A 24,900-nucleotide genomic window follows, 5' to 3' on the forward strand; every position below is an offset into this window, starting at 1 on the left:
GCACTAGTCACAATAGCCAAGATATAATATCAACCTAAATGTTCACCAACAGATGAACGGAAAAAGAAAATCTGGTATACAAACACCTGGAATATTATTATGCTATAAAAATGAAATCCTGTCATTTGCAACAACATGGATGGGCCTGGATGTCATTAAGTGAAATAAGTCAGACACAGAAAGATAATTACTGCACATTTTCACTTATATTTGGGAGCTAAAAAAATTGGGGCTCACAGAAGTAGTGAGTAGAATTATGGGCATTAGAGAGTGAGGGGATAGTTGGGAGGGAAGGATGGGGAAAGTTTGGTACATGAACACAAAATTACAGCTAGATAGAAGAAATGAGCTCTGGTGTTCCACAGCCCTGTAGAGTAAATATGATTGACTGTAATATCAGTCTATATCCCCTAAATATTCACAATTATTAGGTGTCAACTAAATATAAAAGGGAAAAAGGTACAAAAACAGAAAAAATGAGAGGCAAAAAATCAGACAGAATTAATCAAATTCACAATAAAAATGAATAGCCGTGGTCAGGTGTGGTGGCTCATGCCTGTAATCCCAGCACTTTGGGAAGCAGAGGCTGGCGGGTCACCTGAGGTCGGGAGTTCAAGACCAGCCTGAACAACATGGAGAAACCCCATCTCTAGTAAAAATACAAAAAATTAGCTGGGCATGGTAGCGCATGCCTGTAATCCCAGCTACTCAGGAGGTGGAGGCAGGAGACTCACTTGAACCCGGGAGGTGGAGGTTGCAGTGAGCCAAGGTCATGCCATTGCACTCTAGCCTGGGCAACAAGAGTGAAACTCTGTCTCAAAAAAAAAAAAAAAAAAAGAATAGCTGTGATGGTAAACTTGACTTGGTCACAGGGTGTCCAGATTAAACATTACTTATGGGTGCATCTGTGAGGGTGTTTACAGATTAGATTAGCATTTGAATCAGTGGACTCAGTAAAGCAGATTGCCCTCCTTATGTGTATGGACATGATTCAATCCACTGAGGGTCTGGATAGAACACAAGGCAGAGGAAGGAGGAATTCACCCATATTTTCTGCCTCATTGTTGAGTTGGGACATTTCATCTCATCCTCTCCTGTCCTTAGACTGGGATTTACACCATTGGCTTCCCTGGTTCTCAGGCCTCTGGACTCATACCAGAATTACACCACCAGCATTCCTGGATCTCTAGCTTGCAAATGACAGATTGTGGGACTTCTTAGCCTCCATAATCATGTGAACCAATTTCTCACCACCAATGTCTCTTTCTGCCTTACTCCCTCCTATTGGTTCTGTTTCTCTTGAGAATCATGACTAATACACTGGGAATAAACATTTCCCCAAGCCCATACCATAGGTGTATATTAGCATTTTTTTCAATCTTTTCAAATCTTACATTTGAAAATATTTTATTTATTTATAATTTCCCCCAATTGGAAACAACTAGCATATCCCTGGACTGGGGAATGGATAAGGAAACTGGTAAATCCGTACCAAGAAATAGGAGTCAGCAATGTCAGAGATGATAAATTTCTCTTCAAAAAGCTTAAGTTCCCTGTTCTTTGTTGCTTAAGACCAACTTCCTTGTACTTCCTTGTCTCCTAGCTACCTGTTCTGTAAACAACCTTCCTGCCTTTGCTGTGCACAGACAAGTCCAGATATGACTTCCCGCCTTTGCCGTGCCCAGACAAGTCCAGATATGCCTTCCCACCTAGTAATGGACAGTCCTCCTTCCTTCACGCCTAATAGACCCTATTCAATTTTAAACCTTAGCCAATAGAGTTAGCTTAGACTGTGAGGTCCAACCCCAGCCAATGGGGAAGGGACACAGAAGTGCTAGGAACTGTATCAGGGATAAAATCCCCTGCCCTACCCCTCTCAGTGTACTCTTGCGATCGTGACTGGCACAAGCTGCACCCTTCTGCAGAAGTAAATTTGCCTTGCTGAGGAATTTTCTGCCTACGCGCTGGTTTTCTCTGTGGCACCGGGCACTTGTTTCTAACAGCAGGAAAAGCAAACAGAGGTATTGGTACACAAAACAACACAGAAGGATCTCAATTGCATTGTGTTAAGAGATACCAGATTCAACAACTACATACTGTGTGATTCCATTTATATAATATCCTAAAAAAGGCAAACATATAGGCCCAAAGAATAGATAGTGGTTGCAAGAGGCTAAGAGTGGTGAGAGAATCTGACATTAAAAAGGTAGCATGGAGGAATTTTATTGACAGAGATGAAACAATTTTGTGTCTTGCTTGTGGTGGTGGTTACACAAATCTATGCATTGTCAAAACTCATAAAATTATGCATCAAATAAAGAACTTTTCAGTATATAAAGCATAAATTTAAAAATGTAAATTTCAATAAATGTTTCACGTATTTTTCTCAAATATTTGCATTTCTTTCTTTCTTTCTTTTTTTTTTTGAGACACAGTGTCGCTCTGTCACCAGGTTGGAGTGCAGTAGTGCAATCTTGGCTCACTGCAACCTCCCCATCCTGGGTTCAAACAATTCTCCTGCCTCAGCCTCCTGAGTAGCTGAGACTACAGGTGTGCACCACAACGCCCCACCTAATTTTTGTATTTTTAGTACAGAAGGGGTTTCACCATGTTGGGCAGGATAGTCTCGATCTCTTGACCTCATGATCTACCCGCCTCAGCCTCCCAAAATGCTGGGATTACAGGCGTGAGCCACCACGCCTGGCCATATTTGCATTACTTTCAATTCTCATAATGGACTTAAAAAGTTTTGCTGGAATGGAGTTGCTTATTTTTCTCTATTATAAAATGTAACTGATATTAAATTTATAGTTTCTGTCTTTGGCATCACATCCCTTGTTTTTTTTGAGACAAGGTCTCACTTTGTCACCCATGCTGGAGTGCAGTGGTGCCATGATGGCTTACTGCAGCCCGGGGCTCAAGTGATCCTCCAACCTCAGACTCTTGAGTAGCTGGGATCACAGGTGCCTGCCTACATGCCAGGCTAATTGTTATTTTTAGTTTTTTGTAGAGATGGGGGTCCCACTATAGTGCCCAGGCTGGTCTTGAACTCCAAGGATCAAGTGGTCCTCCTGCCTCCGCCTCCCAAAGTGCTGGGATTACAGGTGTGGGCCACTGTGCCTGGTCCACTTGTCAATTTTCAAAAATTTTTACTCTTTTAGTGGTTTAAGTATTGTATACATGTGAGATTTTATCATGTGTGATCTATGTATATCTCTACATTCCAAATTGCTCGGAATGACATGCTCTTTGGAATACTCCATTCTTTCCCTCACTGTTTTGAAATGCTGTATCTACTACACATTAAAGAATACTCTTAATCAAGCTGTCTTATTTCCATGGAGCAGGTGCCAAACTACTTTGAATAGAGCAATATTATATAGATAGATGTAGATAGATACAGATATTCCTTAGGCATTTTTTTTCCTGCTTTTTAAAATGTATACTGGCTGTTCATTTGGGTTTTTACTTATTCTAGATAAAGTTGAGAATGCTTTTGTGAAGTACAGAATACACTAAAGATCAAAGAGAAAAAATACATAACAAAAATTTGTTGATATTCTTTTAGGAATTTTGTCTTCCTAAGAAAGGTACAGATAGACTAAAAGTATTTCCATTTAGTCAAGCAATTTTAATGTCACAGAGGAAATCATATGTGGCATTTATTTTCTTCTTTCAGATTATGTCTATTTCCTTACTGAGCTACAATTTCCGTTTATTGCTTTAACCATTTTGATGAAGTAGCTTTCCGGCCGCACCTTCCCCTTTTTTCCCCCGCTCCCAAAGAACCGCTGATAGCGTGAAAGTCTTTCAAACTGTATCGACGAGATCTATTTCCTAACATTTAAACGGAAACTGACACGCAGCGGTCCTTTCCTTGAGCGTCTGCGTCTAAACTGCACACAGACCTCCCCCGCAGTATACCCCTTTGGAGTGCCCCGGGAAAACCAGGGCTGCAGGCAGTTACGGCACCAACTCAGACCGCATCTGCCCACTGCCTAGCGGGGCACTTCTCTACCAATCCGAAGGGCTGCTCGCCCGGCCTCACGGGAAAGGTAGTTTCCAGGTAGGGCGCCAACAGCATCAAGCTGTGCGCGTGGGCTCTGCGCATGCCTCGTCCGCCGGCTACGTCTGCGTTTCCGCCTTTCCTTTTGTTTTTCTCAGGTTTTGCGTGGGAGGCGGTCCCGGGATTTCAAGGGTCTACGCGCTTTTCTATGGCGAATGCAACCCGATGAGGGAGTGGGGTAAGCCCCAGTGGGTTGGGCAGGGACAGAGAGGGAGCCCCGCGCGACTCCTGGGGCGGGCGGCAGGGGGCCGGTACCAAGTGGTGGGGAGGAGGCCCGGGGACCTCATAGGGGAAGGCGGGGACGGCGGGGCTGCAGCGTGTGGGCCACGACGCTAGGCCGGTTCCTCAAAGGCGCGGCGTCTGTACGGAGCGGGGTACGCAGCGTGTGTCGCCCCGTTTGTGGGGGCCGCGGAGGAGGGCATGTGCGCTTGCGCGGTCTGCGCGCTGAGCCTTGCGGGAGGGGCAGTTCTCTGGTCTAGCCTGTGCGGGTGTGCTAGGGCACCGCGGTACGTGGGCGGGGAAGGGCGGGGAAGGGCGGGTGCAGTCGCCCGCCAGACCGGCGGACTCGGTTCCACGTTCTGCATTCATCCTCTTTAGGTTCCGAACTGACCTCCAGTCAGGTCCATCACTGCATCTTGGTATTTGCTGTTCCTCTGTCCTGACTTGATCTTGCACTCAGGAAAGATCTTCAAGAATTACCTAATTTTGGTCTGGCGCGGTGGCTCTCGCCTGTAATCCCAGCACTTTGGGAGGCCGAGGCGGGTGGATCACCTGAGGTCAGAAATTCGAGACCAGCCTGACCAACATGGTGAAACCCCGTCTCTACTAAAAATACGAAAAGTAGCCGGGCGTGGTGGCGCATGCCTGTAATCCCAGCTACTGAGGCGGAAAATTGCTTGAACCCGGGAGGCGGAGGTTACAGGTAGCCAAGATCGCACTATTGCACTCCAGACTGGACAACAAGAGCGAAACTCCGTCTCAAAAAAAAAAAAACAAAAACAAAGAATTACCTAATTTTGCCTCATTTGTTAGAAGAAAAAGATTTTTTTTGTTTTTTTGTTTGTTAAGGTCACTGACTTGTTCAGGATCACAGTTAGTTAGTAGGGAAGACTAAGTCACATCTCCTGACCCCTAAGCCAGTACTGTCTACTTTTCCACACACATCAAAGCAAGTTTAAAATATCCCTTTGAGAAATAGCAACAAAGTTAGATGAAGAAATTAAAACTGATTTTTTCTTTGAAGCACTGCCGCTTATGGCTTTCTGTGGAGTAACTCACCAGAGGTTAAGTAACATTACTGGGAAAATAGATAGCTTAGTCCTATTTTTTACAATGGTTTTAGTGTTAATGTTCCTTCATTAAATATATTGTTAACTTGTTTGGCCAATATTATCATTATACTTTTTTTGTGAACACCGAGGGAGATTGAAATCCTTAGGAAGCAAATATTTACTTTCACCCGGTAAAAAATCTTGTGCCCAAGAGCTACATAATTATGTTGGAGTTATTCTTTCACCATTTCTACCGCCTATTCCGAAGTGTTCTTCCACCATTTCTACCCCCTATTCCAAAGTGTCAGAGGACTTTGATATTCTCCCAGAGGAAGCATTTTACCTAGTGGGTGTGTATGGCTTCTTAGGGCGGAAGAATCCGGGAGTTGCCAGGCAGGCCAAATCTTTCATGACCCCATTCCTCTTTTTCTAACTCAGCTGTATCTTCAGAGTTGTCTCCGTCTTTCCAAGAACAGAACAAAATGAACAAGGTAAGTTGTTTATTAATTCCCTACTTTATTTTGCAGTGGACTTTGTGAGATTTGTAAGAGTCGATATGGTGTTTTTTTTTTGTTTTTTGTTTTTTTTTGTGAGACGGAGTCTCACTCTGTCACCCAGGCTGGAGTACAGTGTCCCCATCTCGGTTCACTGCAACCTCTGCTTCCCGGGTTCAAGCAATTCTCCTGCCTCAGCCTCCCGAGTAGCTGGGACTGCAGGCGCATGCTGCCACGCCTGGCTAATTTTTTGCGTTTTAATAGAGACAGGGTTTCACCGTGTTGCCTAGGCTGGTCGCAAACTCCTGAGCTCAGTCAATCCGCCCGCCTTGGTCTCCCAAAGTGCTGGGATTACAAGCGTGAGGCACCGTGTCTGGCCAAGAGTCAATATGTTAAGATGAGAAGTTAGTAATAGATAAAAATTGAACTTCCCAGAAAATATAAAGTAACAGATCAATAGCAGGGCCAAGTTAGAGTCAATAAGTTGAGCTTCGTATGTTTCTTATGTTTCCAACAACCATGGCAGAAAGGAAGACACTGGATACAGACAGACTGACTCCTCTGAAGGCACAAAGACTTCCTGGCAGATACTTTTTTTGGTCATAACACAGGGACCCATAGTGAATAACCTTCCAGTGATAACCCTGAAATGAGTGCAGCCTATTGAGTCAAACTGCTTTTTTAATTTTTATTTCACACAGGTTCCAATTTTCTTTTGGATGTAGTGTTTGATCAGTAAATTAAAATGTATTTTAATTTTAATGTTTTTATTTTTTTGAGATGGAATCTTGCTCTCTTGCCATTCTGGAGTACAGTGGCGCGATCTTGGCTCACTGAAACTTCTGCCTCCCGGGTTCAAGCGATTCTCTTCCCTCAGCCTCCCGAGTAGCTGGGACTACAGGCATGCGCCACCACACCTGGCTAATTTTTGTATTTTTAGTAGAGACGGGGTTTTACCGTGTTGGCCAGGATGGTCTTGATATCTTGACCTCGTGATCTGCTCTCCCCAGCCTCCCAAAGTGCTGGGATTACAGGCGTGAGCCACTGCACCCAGCCAATAAATTAAAATGTATTTTAACTTTTTTTTTTTTTGATACAGAGTCTTGCTCTGTCGCCAGGCTGTAGCACAGTGGTGTGATCTTGGCTCACTGCAACCTCCAACTCCCTGGTTCAAGTGATTCTCCTGCCTCGACTCCTTGGTTAAAGTGATTCTCCTGCCTCAACCTCCCGAGTAGCTGGGATTATAGGCACGCACCACCATACCCAGCTAATTTTTGTATTTTTAGTAGAGACGGGGTTTCACCATGTTGGCCAGGCTGGTCTCAGTCTCCTGACCTCGTGATCCCCCACCTTGGCCTCCCAAAGTGCTAGGATTATGTATTTTAATTTTTAATGAATCTTATTTCTACATGTGTAGCAGATAGATACACAACCCCCTAAATTTTAAATATAGAACTTAATGAATTATTACAAATCCGTGGCACAAATAATGAATACACAGGTCAAAACAAACATTGCCAGCACTCCTGAAGCTGCCGTCTTGTCCCCCTCACAATCCTGACACCTCCCTGCTCATTCATTCATTTACATATAAGCCACAGTATCTGGCTTCAGTGGCAGAGTTGAGTAGTTGTGACAGGAACCTTTTGGCCTGCAAAGCCCCAAATTTAATGATGTCTGATTTTTTTTTTTTTTTTGGAGAGAGTCTCACTGTCACCCAGGCTAGGGTGCAGTGGTGCGATCTTGGCTCACTGCAGCCTCTGCCTTCAGGGCCCAAGGGATTCTCCTGGCTAAGTCTCCCAAGTAGCTGAAATTACAGGCACGCGCCATCACACCTGGCTAATTTTGTATTTTAGTAGAGACAGGGTTTTACTTGGCCAGGCTGGTCTCAAATTCCTGGCCTCAAGTGATCCGCCTGCCTTGGCCTCCCAAAGCGCTGGGATTACAGGTGTGAGCCACCGTGCCTGGCCAAATATTTAATGTCTGATTTTTTACAGAAGAAGTTTACCAATCCCTAGATTAGTTTATTACGTTTATTTGTTGCTGGTGTGTACTAGTCTAGATGACTTTTCCTACTTCAAGGTTATGAAGATACTCTTGTTACCTTTTAAAATATTTCTTGTTTTGGCATTCACATTTACATCTCTTTCATTGGAATGAGTGTCTACTTCTGTATGAGGTAGATGTCAGATTCCTTTTTTCATGTGGTTAATGTAGAATTATTTTTGAAAACACCATCCTTTCTCCACTGTTTTACATTGTGATATTTGTCATCAATTATGTGTACATATATGTCTGTGTGTTTTTTGGGCTATGTTCTGTTGGTTGGTTGTGCCAGTACCACACTTGGTGAAACATCTTAGCGTCTAGTAGCTGGTTTAACACATTTTTTCTTCAGCAAGATCCTGGCTCTTCCTAGTTCCTTGCATTTCCATACAAATATTGTTAGTATTAATAAAATAACTTGCTGAGACTTTCTTTGGGGTTGAATTGAACCTATATATAAATTTGGGAAGAATTACTTACCTTTTTTTTTGAGACAGAGTCGCCCAGGCTGGAGTGCAGTGGTACGATCTCAGCTCACTGCAACCTCCACCTCCCGGGTTCAAGTGATTCTCCTGCCTCAGCCTCCCGAGGAATTGGAATTACAGGCACCTGCCACCACGCCTGGCTAATGTTTTTGTATTTTTAGTAGAGACACGGTTTTGCCATGTTGGCCAGGCTGGTCTTGAACTCCTGACCTCAAGTGAGCCACCTGCCTTGACCTCCCAAAGTACTAGGATTATAGATGTGAGCCACCGTGCCTGGCCTCCAATTCCATTCTTGATTATTTTCTTTCCCCAGTTTTCTGACAACCTTCTGATTTTCTCTTGATGGCTTTGAACACCACTATATTATAAATGTCTCTGTAGTCCTTGTTTCATTCTTGATCTTCATATTATGCTTCATTTTTTTTTGAGTTGGAGTTTTGCTCTTGTTACCCAGGCTGGAGTGTAGTGGTGCTGACCTCGGCTCACTGCAACGTCTGCCTCCCAGGTTAAAGGGATTCTCCTGTCTCAGCCTGGTGTCTCAGCGGGTGTCTCAGCTGGGATTACAGACACCTGCCAACACGCCTGGCTAAGTTTTTGTATTTTTAGTAGAGATGGGGTTTCACCATTTTGGTCAGGCTGGTCTCTTAACTCCTGACCTCAGGTGATCCACCCACCTCAGCCTCCCAAAGTGCTGAGATTACAGGTGTGAGCCACCATGCCAAGCCTATGCTTCAAATTTAATATAATTAGGATGTTTCTTGCTAGAATACTGTGTCCAACCTATTTAGCCCTAACTTTCCTGGTTTACATTGTGGCCCTAGTATCTGGGCAGCTGTGCATGGAGATAGCCAGAGGAAACATTTTTTTTCTTAATGTATTGGTGACCACATTTTGTTGTTCTTGTCTCCTATTATCCGTGCCCTATTTGCATCCTGGTTTCTTCTACAGTAGTTTATGTAAATGTTGTTTTGTCCTTTGTCGTTCTCAGTAGAATTGGTTCTGTAAACAAAACCTGGTCCTGTAATTTCAGTATATGCTCATATCTCATCTTTGGCTCTCCCATTTTCACAGCAGTGATCCCTAAAAGATGTGCCCTAGAGGATATCCAGAACAATCCAATTGGATGTCTTCTCCGCTGTACTCCACAGAGGTTTCAAATATAATGGTTCCAAAATCTTTCCATTTTCTACACATCCTTATTATTGTCTCTGAATTAAAGGATTAGAACCCAGAATATGTATTGTGATGAAGAAAATGTCAGGCTCTTTTTCTACATTTTTAAATCCAAATGAGAGTTAAATTAGAATTCATAATGAATGTACTGACAATTTATTTCTGTGATTTGTAAATATAAATCTGTAGTTCTCAGTAATATTCTTGAAAATGGTAAATGATCAAATACTTTGGAGACCACTGGTCTAAAATTACTCTATAACCCATTTCCTTGGCTTTTTTTCTCAAGACAGCACCAGGCCATCTCCTGTGCTGTCTGCCATTTTGTTGATGTCTGCAGTGTGTTGGAGGCCCTCACCTTTGCTTGTATCATGGCCCTATGCTTATGAAGAACATAATAGAGTGTTTTTCATAATTCAACCAACAGCTGTACTTCCTCAGTTAAGCTCAAAACAGAGCCAACTTTGCTCCTAATGTTAGTCTATTGTGTTTGTACTTTCACCTTAGTACTTGTAACATATTACCACACATATTTTCTTACCACTCTGTGTGTTCTTTGAACACAGGAAGATTTTTATTAATCTTAGTATTTCCAGCAGTGATGATAGTTCCAGGTACTTTGTAGGAACTTGATAATTTCTTTTGCATGAATTAATATCTTAATGCATTAATGGCAGAATATTTCTGTTATCATTTCTTTTTCCCTAAAAGTATAAAGCAAAACAAATATTCTGTGAATAATAATCATGGTAAGGATTAGCCCATACTTCTTTTTTCATGCCACCTAATTCTGAATGTTTCAGGTAGAACAGAAGTCCCAGGAGTCAGTATCATTTAAAGATGTGACTGTGGGCTTCACCCAGGAGGAGTGGCAGCACCTGGACCCTAGTCAGAGGGCTCTGTATAGAGATGTGATGCTGGAGAACTACAGCAACCTTGTCTCAGTGGGTAAGGTCTGTTCACTGTATCATTCTAAATAGCATTTGTTTATTCTTTTGATTATGAAGCGTATGGGCAGTCTGTATAGTTTAATGATATTTAAGGTTAGGCTTCAGAAGTCAGTGTTGATTGATCACCTCTGAGCACCAGAAGATACTTGTGTTCACCTCTCCAGTGAAAATGTTCCACTGGCAACTCGAAGCAGCCCCAGAAGCTTCTTCCTGCTTCAAAGGCCTGAAGTCTAGACTGCTTGGTCCAAATCCTAAATTATTTCCTGTTAACAGGGTATTGTGTTCACAAACCAGAGGTGATCTTCAGGCTGCAACAAGGAGAAGAGCCATGGAAACTGGAGGAAGAATTCCCAAGCCAAAGCTTTCCAGGTGAGTTAATATGTACTGCACAGATTCACATCAGGGGATTTGTTGTTTCCCAGTAGTTAATTCAGGGTTTGACAACTTTGGAAGATTTTTCAAGAACATCTCCATAGGGATCCTAACCTCTGGAAGTGATGGAGAATATTGATTCCTAAATCAAACTTCCAGATACTACTCACAAAAAATTCCTCCTTTTTGAATCATTTTTTGAATGTTTACTATTCTTACATCTGCCAATAGTTCAGTCTTTGCCCACCTCAACTTTACTGTTGTTTTTCTTGGTTATCATTTTTCTCCAAGCACTTTCAGTGTCCTACCTTGCCTCCCTTGTTTTGTGTTTATTCTGTTGTCAGAATTTTTTATACACTCATTTTTAAACTCAGCAAATAATGTTTGCATACTTGGTGTGTGCTGAGGATATAATGATGAAAAACATTAGGCCGGGCGTGGTAGCTCACACCTGTAATCCCAGCACAGGTCGAGGCAGGCAGATCACTTGAGGTCAGGAGTTCCACAACAGCCTGGCCAACATGGTGAAACCCCGTCTGTACTAAAAATACTAAATTAGCTGGGTGTGGTGGCAGGTGCCTGTAATCCCAGCTAATTGGGAGGCTGAGGCAGGAGAATCACTTGAACCCAGGAGGCAGAGGTTGCAGTGAGCTGAGACTGCACCACTGCACTCCAGCCTGAGCAACAGAGTGAGACTCTGTCTCAAAAATAAGTAAATTAATATAAAAAAATAAATTATGTCTCTATATTATGTATACTTATATGTATATGTATATTAAATGTTCTGTGGTTTTAAAGACTATGAAAGAAATTAAAGCAAGTTAGATTGGCTGAATGTGGTACTTTAAAGAACAGTCAGGGGAAACCTTAATGAGGTCAACATTAGAGCAGAAATTTGAATGAAATGACTGTGTGAGCCATGAGGATTCTGACCCTTTTCAGCAGGGGTAATAGCAGCTGCTGGCCTTGGGCAGGAATGTGGTTGGTGGGTTTCAGGACTAACCAAAAAGTCACAGTGGCTGAAGGGAGGGGTTGATTGGAGGAAGGGCAGGAGGTGAGGTGAGGGAGACAGCTAGAGTCCAAAGGTGAGCCCATCATAAGCCTTATTCAGTTAATTTTATTTTTAATTTAGTGGTAGATTTTCAGCAGATGAGCAACATCTGATTTATATTTCTGTAAGATCTTTCTCACCTCTGTAGAGAAAATATTGGGCGTGGCATAGGGCATAGAGAGCTCATTAAAGGCCTTGGTAGTTTTCCTTATGAGTGAATGTGGTAGCTTAGACAAAGCCGGAAGGCAGGAGGGAATGGGATGTAGTTTGGTTCTCTCAGTATTTGGAAAGTGGGGAAATAACAAAAGAACTAACATTTGTAACATCAGAAGGAGGGGAAAGAGGTGTTTAAAGTATTTGAAGAAGTAATGGCTGGACCTTCTCAAATTTAGCAAAAAGATATAAAACTACACATTCCCGAGTCTGAAGTAACATCAGATAAGTCCATGGCAAACTCACACTGTAACTAAATTTTTGAAAACCAAAGACAAAAATTTTCTTTTTTTTTTTTTTTAATTTGAGCTTGTGATAATTTTATTTTATTTTATTTTATTATTATTATACTTTAAGTTTTAGGGTACATGTGTACAAGGTGCAGGTTTGTTACATATGTATACATGTGCCATGTTGGTATGCTGCACCAATTAACTCGTCATTTAGCATTAGGTATATCTCCTAATGCTATCCCTCCCCACTCCCCCCACCCCATAACAGTCCCCAGTGTGTGATGTTCCCCTTCCTGTGTCCATGTGTTCTCATTGTTCAATTCTCACCTGTGAGTGAGAACATGCAGTGTTTGGTTTTTTGGCTTTGCGATAGTTTGCTGAGAATGATGGTTTCCAGTTTCATCCATGTCCCTACAAAGGACGTGAACTCATCGTTTTTTATGGCTGCATAGTATTCCATGGTATATATGTGCCATATTTTCTTAATCCAGTCTATCGTTGTTGGACATTTGGGTTGGTTCCAAGTCTTTGCTATTGTGAATAGTGCCGCTATAAACATACGTGTGCATGTGTCTTTATAGCAGCATGATTTATAATAAAATTTTCAAAGTAGCCAGAGAGAAACAACACATTCCCTACAGAGAATGACTGTGGGTTTCTCTTCTGAAACTGCGGCAGCAGGAAGGAAGTAGTATATTTTCTCAAGTACTGAGAGGAAAGCACTATCAAATAAAAAATCTGTATCTTTTGAAACTATCTTCATGAATAAAGGGGAACTAAAGGCATTATTAGACAGGGAAGCTAAGAGAAAATATTGCTAGCAAACCTACCTTTAAAAATTGGCTAGAAGTTCTCTAAATAGAATGGAAATAACACAAGAAGGCTTGGAATGCAGGCAAGAAAGAAGATTGGAGGTTGGCAAAAATAGGGATAAATATATTTTTCTCATGAGTTTCTAGAATCATTTTTGATGGTTGGAGCAAAATGCTCTGTATGTAGTGGAAACACTTAAGACAATTATATTTTAAAAGTGGGGAGAGTAAAGGGGCCTAAGTGGAATGAAATTTGGTGCATTTCACTTCAAGTGGTAAAATGTCTGATAGACTGATAAGTTACATATGTACATTTTTATACCTAGAACAACTACTGAGAATACTATAAAATGTGATACACTTAGAAACACTATAAATAAACCAAGATGGAATCTAAAAGATGAATGGAAAACAGAAAACAAAACAAATAGCAGCCTAACAGAGCAATATTTACCTTAAATGTAAATGATCAAAGTATACTAATTAAAATATAAACTGATAGAGTGGAAAAAACATAAAACAATTCTAAAATTTTTAATTTTTGTGAGTACATAGTGGGTATATATATTTTTGGAGTACAGATGTTTTGATACAGGCATGCAATGTGTAATAATCACATTTACCCTAACGTGATTATTTATCTTTTGTGTTATAAACAATCCAGTTATACTCTTTTAGTCACTTTAAAATGTACAATTAAATTTGACTATAGTGACCCTGTTGTGCTAGCAAATATTAGGTCTTATTCTTTCTAAAGATTTTTTTCTACCCTTTAACCATCCTCACCTTCCCCCCACCCCACCCCACTACCTTTCCCAGTCTCTGGTAACTGTCCTTTTACTTTCTACCTCACCTCCATGAGTTCAGTTATTTTAATTTTTAGCTTTCACAAATAAGTGAGAACATGCAAAATTTAACATTCTGCCTCCATTTCCGTCTAGGTTGTTGCATATGACAGGATCTCTCATTCTTTTTTATGGCTGAATGGTACTCCATTGTGTATATGTACCACATTTTCTTTATCTGTTTATCTGTGAATGGACACTTAGGTTGATTCCAAATCTTAGCTCTTGTGAACAGTGCTGCAGTAAACATGGGAGCAGAGATATCTCATTGATGTACTGATTTCTTTTCTTTTGGGCATATACTAGCAGTGGGATTGCTGGATCATATGATAGCTCTATTTTTAGTTTTTTCAGGAACTTCCAAACTGTTCTCTTTCAGCCATATGAAGTGAAAACCATGCTCTGTAAGTGCTCACCTGACTTTTAGTTCCTGTGAAACTGCTGCTTTTGTGTGGATAGTTGCCAATCTTAGTCTTCCTGTGGGGGGGAGTGGGTATGATCGGTGGTGTTCTCTATTCCACCATCTTGCTCCACCTATCCTAAAAATGTTTTCTTAGGAAACTCATAACATAATGAACAACATAGGTTGATAAAGTATATAAAAAGATAAACTGTACAAACATTAAAACAGAGTGACACTATTAATATCAAATACAGTAGACTCCAGAGCAAAGAAAATTATTAGACAAAAGGAACATTATATAATGATAAAAGGATCAATCCAACAAAAATGCAATGATCCTAAATGTGTCTCTAGCAAACCTCAAAGTACGCAAAACAAAACTGATTGAGCTGAAAAGAGAAAAGCACATTTTTAATTGTATTTGGAAAATTCATCACTTCACTGTTAGCAATTGGTAGAATTACTAGCCATGATTACTAGCAGATACAGAAGAACAGGACAGCATCATCAGCCAACAGGACTGAAGCAACATTGTAGAATAGTGCTCAACAAGGCCGGGTGCAGTGGTCCATGCCTTTAATCCCAGCACTTTGGGAAGCAGAGGCGGGCAGATTGCTTGAGGTCAGGAATTCAAGAGTAGCCTGGATAACATGGTGAAACCCTGTCTCTACTAAAAATACAAAAATTAGCCAGGCATGGTGGCACATGCCTGTAGTCCCAGCTACTTAAGAAGCTGAGGTAGGAGAATTCGCTTGAACTGGGAGGCGAAGGTTGCAGTGAGCCAAGATTGTGTTACAAAGCTTGGGTTACAGAATAAGACTCTGTCTCAAAAAAGAAAAGAAAAAAAAAGAATGGTGCCCAACAATAGCAAAATAAAATTTTTTTCTCAAGTGTCCGTGGAATATTCAGAAAGATAGACCATATTCTGGGCCATAAATAAGCCTTGGCAGATTTAAAAGAATTGAAATCATTCTGAGTATGTATGTTTTCTGGCCATAATGAAACCAAACTACAAATCAGTAATAGAGTGACAATAGGAAAATATCTAATCATTTAGAAATTAAACATCAGACTTCTAAATAAAGTCTGGAGTGAAGAAGGGGCCTCAAATTCAATAGTAGAAATGCATAGACTTAATGAAAATGAGACCATACCGTATCAATATATGTGGGAGGTAGCTAAAGCAGTGCTGATAGAGAAATTTATAGCACTAAATGCTGACAGTAGACAAGATGATAGGTTGCAAACCCATAATTGACTTTCTACCTTAAGAAACTAGAAAAGAGCAAAATAAAACCTCTGTTAAGTAGAAGGACGAAAATAACACTGGAAGCAGAAATCAGTAAAATTGAAAATAGGAAAAAGTAGAGAAAACTAATGAAACATAGGGTTCTTTGGGAAAAAATCAATAAAATTGATAAACGTCTAGCAATATTTATTAAAAATGTAGAATGAGATGACAAATCATCAATATCTGGAATGAAACAGGGAATATCACTCCACCATCCATTTAACAGTATAATAAGGGAATCTTGTCAACAACTTTATGTTTATAAATATGACAACATAGGCCAGGTGTGGTGGCTCATGCCTGTTATCCCAACACTTTGGGAGGCCAAGGTGGGTGTATCACCTGAGGTCAAGAGTTCGTGACCACCGTGGCCAACATGGTGAAACTCTGTCTCTACTAAAAATACAAAAATTAGTCTGGTGTGGTGGTGCACGCCTGTAGTCGCAGCTACTCAGGAGGCTGAGGTAGGAGAATGGCTTGAACCCAGGGAGTGGGAGGTTTCAGTGAGCTGATACTGCTCCATTGTACTCTAGCCTGGGCAACAGAGCAAAACTCTGTCTCAAAAAAAAAAAAAAAATGACAACGTGGAAGAAATGTACCAGTTCTTCAGAAACCACAAACTATTACAACTCAGTCAGGGTGATATAGATAATTTGAATGACCCATAGGTTTTCATAAAGGTTGAAATAATTTGAATCAAATAATTTAAATTTTAAAAACCTCCAAAAAACCAATTTCCAAGTACAAGAGAGTTGTAGTCCTCACTAGAGAATTCTACCAAACATTTACACAAGAATTAATGATGATTTTACACAATGTCCTCAGAAAATAGAAGCGGGAATATTTATTTTATTTATTTAATTAGATGGAGTCTTGCTCAGTCACCCAGGCTAGAGTGCAGTGGTGTAATCTCGGCTCACTGCAACCTCTGCCTCCCGGGTTCAGATGATTCTCCTGCGTCAGCCTCCCAAGTAGCTGGGACTACAGGCACATGCCACCACGCTCGGCTAATTTCTGTATTTTTAGTAGAGACGGGGTTTCACCATATTGGCCAGGCCGTTCTCCAACTCCTGACCTCGTGATCTGCCCACCTTGGTCTCCCAAAGTGCTGGGATTACAGGTGTGAGCCACCGCACCCAGCCAAGAGGGAACATTTCTTAACACATTTAAAAAATTATTTTGATGCCAAAACCATACAGACAGTACAAAAATAATACAACTACAGACATATACCTCCCATAAATTTAGTAGCAAAAATCTTTAACAAAATACTAGCAAATAGAAAACAGTCATGTAAAAAGTATACACCATAATAACCAAGTGGGATTTATTTGAGTTATACAAGCAAGGCTGGTTCAACATTCAGAAATCGATCAATGTAATTAACCCAGCATAGGCTAAAGAAGAAAAATTACGTAACATCAGTTAATAATAGAGAAAGGATATGACAAAATGCAATATCCATCCATGATAAAAACTCTCCATACTAGACATTGAGAGGATCTTCCTCAATTTGATGAATGAACATACACAAAATATTTATAGCAGATATATTTGCTGGTAAGATGAATGCTTTCCCTGTAAAACTGGGAACAAGGCAAGGATGTTTGCTCCTGCCATTCTTATTCATTGTAGTACTGTAACTTCTATCAAGCACAATGAGGCAAGAAAGTGAAATAGAAGTCATACACGTAGAGAAGAAATAAAACTTTATATTTACATATGACATGATTGTATACGTAGAATATTACAAGGAATCTTAGAAAAAAACCTCAGGCCAGGCGCAGTGGCTCATGCCTATAATCCCAGCGCTTTGGGAGGCTGAGGCAGGTGGATCACCTGAGATTGGGAGTTCAAGAGCAGCCTGACCAATATGGAGAAACCCCATCTCTACTAAAAATACAAAATTAGCCGGGTGTGGTGGTGCATGCCTGTAATCCCAGCTACGTGGGAGGCAGGAGAATTGCTTCAACCTGGAAGGTGGAGGTTACGGTAAGCCGAGATCACACCATTGCATACCAGCTTGGGCAACAAGAGTGAAACTCCGTCTCAAAAACAAAAAAAAAAAAAAAAAAAAGAAAAAATGTAAACCTCCCAGAATGAATGAATGATTTCCAAAAAGTTTCAGGATCCAAGGTGAACACATATAATCAATTTCTCTCTACTAACAATGAACATATGGAAATCTAAATTAAAAACATAATACCACTTATTCCATAGAAAATTAAATAGTTTGGTATAAATTGAAAAAAATACGTATAGGACTTTTGTGCTGAAAATTACAAAATGCTGATGAAAGAAATAATAGAAATAAATGAAGACACATGGTCTCTTGATTGGAAAACTCAACTTAGTAAGTATGCCAGTTCTCTCCAAATTGATCTGTAGGTTTAATGGCATTCCTGTCAAGATTCCAGTAAGGTTTTTCTCAGCTTTAAATAAACTTATTCCAAAATTTGCATAAACAGTCAAAGTCATAAACAGTTGAAACAATTTGGGAAAATTTTTCTCAAAAGTTTTGAGAAAAAGAATAGTAGGAATTATTGTATCCAGTGTTAAGGCTTATTACATTAGTCTCCCCTTTTCTGTGGTTTTGCTTTCTGCAGTTTCAGTTACCTGAGGCCAACTGTGGTTCAAAAATATTAAATAGGAAACTTCAGAAATAAATAATTCCTAAGTTTTAAGTTGCACACTGTTGTGAGTAGCATGATGAAATTTTGCACTGTCCTGTCCCAGGACATCAATCAACCCTATGTCTAGCATACCCAGGCTGTATATGCTACCCATGAGTTAATTACTTAGTAACTGTCTTGATTATTTATTGTCACAATATGTGTTCAGGTAACCCTTATTTTACTTAATAATGGCCCTGAAGTGCAAGAGTAGTGATGCTAGCATATTGTTATAACTTTTCTATTTTATGATCTTGTTAATCTTTCCCTGTCCCTAATTTATAAATTAAACTTTATCATAGGTTTGTATATTTAGGAAAAAACATAGTATTTATAGGGCTCAATACTATCTGAGGTTTCAGGCTTCCGCTGGGTGTCTTGGAATGTACCTCCCTTGGATAAGGAGTGACTACTGTATGTATATATTAATAGCTATAATAATCAAGAGGACAGGATTTTGGTAGAATATACACATTGGTAGAACATACATATAGAATGATGGAAAAGAATGGAAAACCTCAACATTGATTATGCTGTTATATAGACTATATGTTCATGTCTCCCCAGAATTCATATGTTGGAGCCCTCACCCCAAGTGTGGTGGTGTTTGGAGATAGGGAGCCCTTGGCAGGTAATTAGGGTTAGATTAAGTCATGAGAGTGGGGCTCTCAAGATGAGGTTAGTGCCTTACAGGAAGAGGAAGTGAGAGCTTGCTCACTCACCATGTGCATAGAGGAAAGGCGATGTGAATATGCAGTGGCCTTCTGCAAGCTGGGAAGAGGCCCTCACCAGGCCCTGGCCATGCTGGTGTCCTGATCTCAGACTTCCAGCATTCGGAACCATGAGGAAATAAACTTCTGTTGTTTAAGCCACGCAGTCTGTGGTATTTTGTTATGGCAGCCGAAGCTAAGACATTTGACAAACTGTTGACAAAAATGCAAAAGAAATTCAGTCAGATATTCAGCAAATGATGCTGGAGCATTTTAACGTATCTTGTTTTGTGTGTGGTAAATTATATGTAACATGAAATTTGCCATTTTAACAGTTTGCCATTTTAACAGTCCAGTGGCATTACACTCACAATGTTGTATAGCCATTACCACAATTTCTAATAGATTTTCATTATTTCAAACAGAAACCCTATTGCTATTAAGCAGTAACTACTCATTCCCCCCTCCCGCCAGCCTATGGTAACCCCTTATCTAGTTTGTCTCTGTGAGTTTTGACTGTTGTGAATATTTCATGTCAGTAGTGTGACAACATTTGGCCTTTCATGTCTGCCTTATTTCACTTAGCATGATGCTTTCAGCTTTCAACTGTATTGTAACAAGTATCAAGACTTTCTTTTCTGGCTGTTTAATCCATTCATCTGTTGATATACACTTGGGTCAGACACCTTTTGGCTGTTGTGAATAATGCTTCAGTGAACACTGGCATATCATTATCTGCTCAAGTTCCTGTATTCAGTTCTTTTGGATATAAACCTAGGAGTAGAATTCTTTTATCAAAGTGTATTTCTTTTAGCTTTTTGGGGTACCACTGAATTATTTTTAATGTGTAGATAGATAGATAGATAGATAATTTGTTTTTGAAACAGAGTCTTACCCTGTTGCCCAGACTGGAGTGCAGTGGTGCGATCTCGGCTCACCACAACCTCCGCCTCCTGGGTTCAAGTGATTCTTCTGACTCAGCTTCCTGAGTAGCTGGGAGTACAGGCACATGCCACCATGCCTGGCTAATTTTTGTGGTTTTAGTAGAGACGGGGTTTCACCATGTTGGCCAGGCTTGAACACCTGACCTCAGGTGATCCACCCGTCTTGACCTCCCAAAGTGCTGGGATTACAGGCGTGAGCCACTGCACCCAGCCTTACTTACTTTTTCTTTTTTTGCTCGTACATTTTATGTCATAGGTAAGAATCCATCAGCAAACCCAAAGTTTTCCTTATGTTTTCTTCTAAACATTTTACTTAAAATGTTTAGATCCCTACTTAGGGATCTAACTTTATTTTCTCACTTTATTTTCTTGTGGAAATCCAGTTGACCCAGCATCATTTTTTTGGTCATTTGTCATCATTCCTAACAGAAACTGTCGCCATTAAGCGGTAACTACTCATTCCCCCTTCCGACCAGTCTGTGGCAACCTCTAATCTATTTTGTCTCTGTGAGTATGACTGTTGTGAATATTTCCTGTCAGTAGTGTGACAATATTTGGCCTGCATCAACTGAAAGAAAAGGCTTTTCTTTCTCCCAGTGAATAGAATTGACACCCTTGTCAAAAATCAGTTGACCATAAGTAGTGTATTTTTGGGCTCTCACTTGCATTCCATTTGTCTGTCTATACCAATGCCATGACCACACTGTTTGGATTACTGTAGCTTTCTAATAAGTTGTGAAATTGGAGATTTTGAGTCTTCTGACTTTGTTCTTGTTCATTTTCTTTTCTTTTTTTTTTTAACATTGATTTTCTTATGTTGAACCACACAGGCATTTCCAGGATAAATCGCCCTTGGTCCCTTGCTCATGGTGTGTAGTCCTCTTAATATACCATTAAATATATTTTACTGGAATTTGTGTGTGTGTGTGTGTGTGTGTGTATAGCTTTGTATCTGTATTCATATGCATCATTCATTCATTCATTTATTCATTTGCATTTGTATTTTTTTTTTTTAAGAGACAGAGTCTCACTCTTGCCCAGGCTGTAGTGCAGTGGTACAATTATGACTCACTGCAGCCTTGAACTTCCAGGCTCAAGTGATCCTCCCCATTCATCCTACTGAGGGGACTACAGCTGTATACCACCATGCCCACTATGCCCAGCTATCTTTTTTTTTTTTTGGTGGAAACGGCATGTTGCTCATGCTGATCTTGGACTCCTGGCATCAAGTGATCCACCTTGGCCTCCCAAACCTCTGGGATTACAGGTGCTATCCACTATGCCCAGCCTCAGTCTAAAACTATTAACTGTAAGAACTGTCAGTTTCTCCCTTGCATTCTGTCAGTGTTTGCTTTACATGTTTCAGGATGCTGCTTGGTACACACATAGTTATAATTTTTATATCTTATTGATGGAACGACCCTTTATTCATATATAGTATCCTTCTTTGTCCCTTGTAACAGCTTATGACTTAATCTATTTTGGGTGAAATTAGTATAGCCACCCCAGTTCCCTTTTGGTGGCTATTTTCATGGAACATCTTTTATCAGCCTTTCAGTTTTAATTTATTTGTGTCTTTGGATCTAAAGTCAGTTTGTTTTGGACAATGTGTAGTTTGATCATGTTTTTAAAAAATCTATTCTGAAGCTGGGTGGTTCACACCTGTAATCCCAGCACTTTGGGAGGATCTCTTGAGCCCAGGAGTTGGAGACTAGCCTGGTCTACAAAGTGAGACTCTGTTTCTACAAAAAAATAAAAAATAAATAGTTGGGTGTGGTGGTGTGCGCTTGTGGTTCCAGCTACTTGGGAGGATGAGGGAGGAGGATCCCTTGAGCCCAGGAAGTCAAGGCTGCAGTGAGTCATGTTTGTGTCACTGCACTCCAGCCTAGGTGACAGAGCAAGATCCTGTCTAAAATAAATAAATAAATAAATAAAATAAAATAAAATAAAATCCATTCTGCCAGCCTCTGCCTTCTGATTGGTACATTCAGTCAATTATCATTTAAACTAATCACCAACAAGGAAGCGCTTCTGCCATACTGCATTTTGTTTTCTGTATGTTGTATACCTTCTTTGGTCTCATATTCCCTTTATTACTGTCTTCTTTGTGTTTTGTTGATTTTTTTTTTTTTTCGAGACAAAAGTCTTGCTCTGTTGCCCAGGCTGGGGTGCAGTGGTACGATCTTGGCTCACTGCAACCTCCTTCTCCTGGGTTCAAGTGATTCTCATGCCTCAGCCTCCCAAGTAGCTGGGACTACAGGCATGTGCCACCACACCCAGCTAATTTTTGTGTCTTTAGTAGAGATGGAGTTTTGCTGTGTTGGCCAGGCTGGTCTTGAGCTCCTGGCTTCAAGTGATCCACCCGTCTCGGCCTCCCAAAGTGCTGGAATTACAGGCATGAGCCCACCATGCCTGGACTGATTTTTATAGTGAATCATTTTTATTCCCTTCTTTATTTCCTTCTCATTTCCTTCTGTGTATATTTTTTAGATATTGCCTTTGTAGTTAACCATGGGGATTGCTTTCACATTCTAAATTCATGAAAATCTAGTTTAAATTAATTCCCTCGTAACTTCAATGTCATATGAAGACCTTGCTTCTACCTAGCACCTTACTCATCCCCTTTATGTTGTTTTCACACATTACGTCTTTATACATTGTGTACCCATAATGTAAATTTATATTTAGTTCTTATCCATTTATCTTTTAAGTCCCGCAGGAAGTAAAAAAATGGAGTTACAAAGCAAACATACAGTGACCCTGGCTTTTATATTTGTCTATATAGTTAACTTTATTGGAAATCTTTATTTTTTCCTCCAGATTTGAGTCTAGTTTGTTTTTATTTCATCTTGAAAGACACCCTTTAGTGCTTCCTGTATAGCAGGCTTAGTAGTAACAAACTCTTCAGCATTTGTTTATCTGGGATTAACTCCATTTCTCTTTCATTTTGAAGGACTGTTTTACCAGCTAGAGAATTCTCAGATGATAGTTTTTTTCTTTCAGCAATTTATGTATGTCATCCATCTGTCTTCAGGCCTTCAATTGATTTCTAAGGAGATATCAGCTCCTAATATTAATGAGGATCTCTTGTAAAGTAAAAATGTCACAAAACTTTCCCACCATTTGAAGTCGCCTTTTTCCTGATTTGGCATTCACTTGGTTACTGTAAACCTTTGTTTTCCAGAGTTCTAACAAGGTTGGTTTTTATAGTTCTTGTTTGTTGGTGTTTCTGTGGGGAGACAGTTTGGAGCTGTGTACTCCACCATTTGGTTATGTCACTCAACAACATGGACCTGTTGTCCACTCAAGAAGAACAACAAAATGAGATCTGCAAAGAAACGGGAAAAATGTGACCCATGCACAGGACTAACAACAGGCAACACAATAATATGGTTTCTGCCATTTAAGTTGGCAGAAACGGGGTTGTCTGGTGCAGATCAGTGTATATTGTGTAATTTGAGGAAGAGCCAGTAAAATAATGAAAAATGAACAAAACCTTGGGAAACGGATATCATTAGGTACACCAGCATATACAAATGGGAGTATCAATGTGAGAGAACAGAAAGGGAAAGAAAAATTTTTTGAAGAATTACAGAAACACCCACAATTTGTTGAAGAACACTAATATATTCATCCAAGAAGCTCAACAAACTCATAGGAGGATAAATGCAAAGAGACTTATACCCAGACACGTTATACTGAAAGATGTTTTTATCATGCTCTTATTTGACCTGCCTTATAAAAGTGATAATACAAGTGCTGGTGAGGATTTAGAGGAACTGAAATGTTCATACGTTTTTGATGGCATGTAAAATGCTACAGTCATTCTAGAAAATAGTTTGTCAGTTCCATTTAAAACTAAAAACAAACTTAGCATGTCAATCACTAGTTGCACTGTTAGACATTTATCCTTGAGAAATAAAAACTTATGTTCCATCAAAAAAATTTCATAGCAGTTTTATGGGTAATAGCCCAAACCTGAATAATCCAGATGTTCTTGAATGGATAATGTGTGGTGTGTCCATACCATGAAGTGCTACCCAGTATTAAAATGGAATGAATGACCAATACATGTAACATTATGGATGAATCTCAAGAGATTAAGCTGAGTTTTAAAAAACTCAATCTCAAAAATTTACATATTTGTTCTGGTCCACCCCATAGAGTTGGGGTGAACCCTCCTACCCCCAACGTTTGGTTTGGATATCAAAACTGGTAATGATATTAAGAGTGTAAAAAGGAGTTTATTAGTTATAGAGACAGGTTTCTAGGGAGACTAGAGAAGGCTCCTAAGCAGATCTAAATGTGGGTTGAGAAAGAAGGGAGAAGAATGGCTGCTTGTCAGTAGGAATTTGGGGTGGGGTAAGCGCACACAAAAGGGATGGAGTTTGTGTGGTTTGAGTTTCCTACTGGCATTGAGGGAGTGACCACCTAGGCTTTATTATTGGCTTGCCCAAATGTAGGGTAAGAGGGGAGATGGGTGGGATTTGAAATCTATTAGCAGCCAATTACCACAAATGCAGTTAGGCTGTTTATCATAATACCTCATGATTTTATTTGTATAACACTTTTGAAATGACAACATAGAGATAGAGAACTGATTCATGGTTGCCAGTGTTAGGAAGGCAGAGAGGGTGGGAGATGGCTGTAGTTACCATGTGTGGCATCCTTGTGATGGGACTGTTCTGTATCACCAATGTTGTGATTTTCACAAAAATCTATACCTGTGGCAAAATTTATAGAACTAAATATACACAACTAATGCATGTGAAACTTGTGAAATCTGAATAAGGTTGATTGAATGAATCAATGTCAGTTCTTGGCTGATATTGAACTATAGTTCTGCAAATTGTTACCATGGAGAAAACT

At 40.1% G+C, this 24,900-nt stretch overlaps 1 protein-coding gene across 10 annotated transcripts in view; it reads left to right on the forward strand.

The window, feature by feature from the left end:
* Positions 1 to 3,898: 3,898 nt before the first annotated feature.
* Positions 3,899 to 24,900, forward strand: part of LOC100984084 (zinc finger protein 33A) — a 46,221-nt gene continuing 25,219 nt past the window's right edge. For 2 of the 10 annotated variants that reach the window (XM_055092662.2, XM_055092663.2), the window contains exons 1-3: positions 3,899 to 4,244; positions 10,339 to 10,488; positions 10,759 to 10,854. Coding sequence is in view for 8 of the 10 variants with exons in the window: in XM_055092660.3 (XP_054948635.1) it covers positions 4,222 to 4,244; positions 4,664 to 4,704; positions 5,776 to 5,828; positions 10,339 to 10,483; positions 10,759 to 10,854 (358 nt within the window). In the remaining 2 variants the exon portion in view is untranslated. Of the gene's footprint in view, positions 4,245 to 4,316; positions 4,573 to 4,663; positions 4,705 to 4,729; positions 5,688 to 5,775; positions 5,829 to 10,338; positions 10,489 to 10,758; positions 10,855 to 24,900 lie in introns of those variants that run through there. The other 8 variants (XM_055092660.3, XM_008967536.6, XM_008967543.6 and 5 more) reach the window with 8 other exon arrangements.

Source organism: Pan paniscus, chromosome 8 (assembly GCF_029289425.2).
Source record: "Pan paniscus chromosome 8, NHGRI_mPanPan1-v2.0_pri, whole genome shotgun sequence".
NCBI lineage: Eukaryota > Metazoa > Chordata > Mammalia > Primates > Hominidae > Pan > Pan paniscus.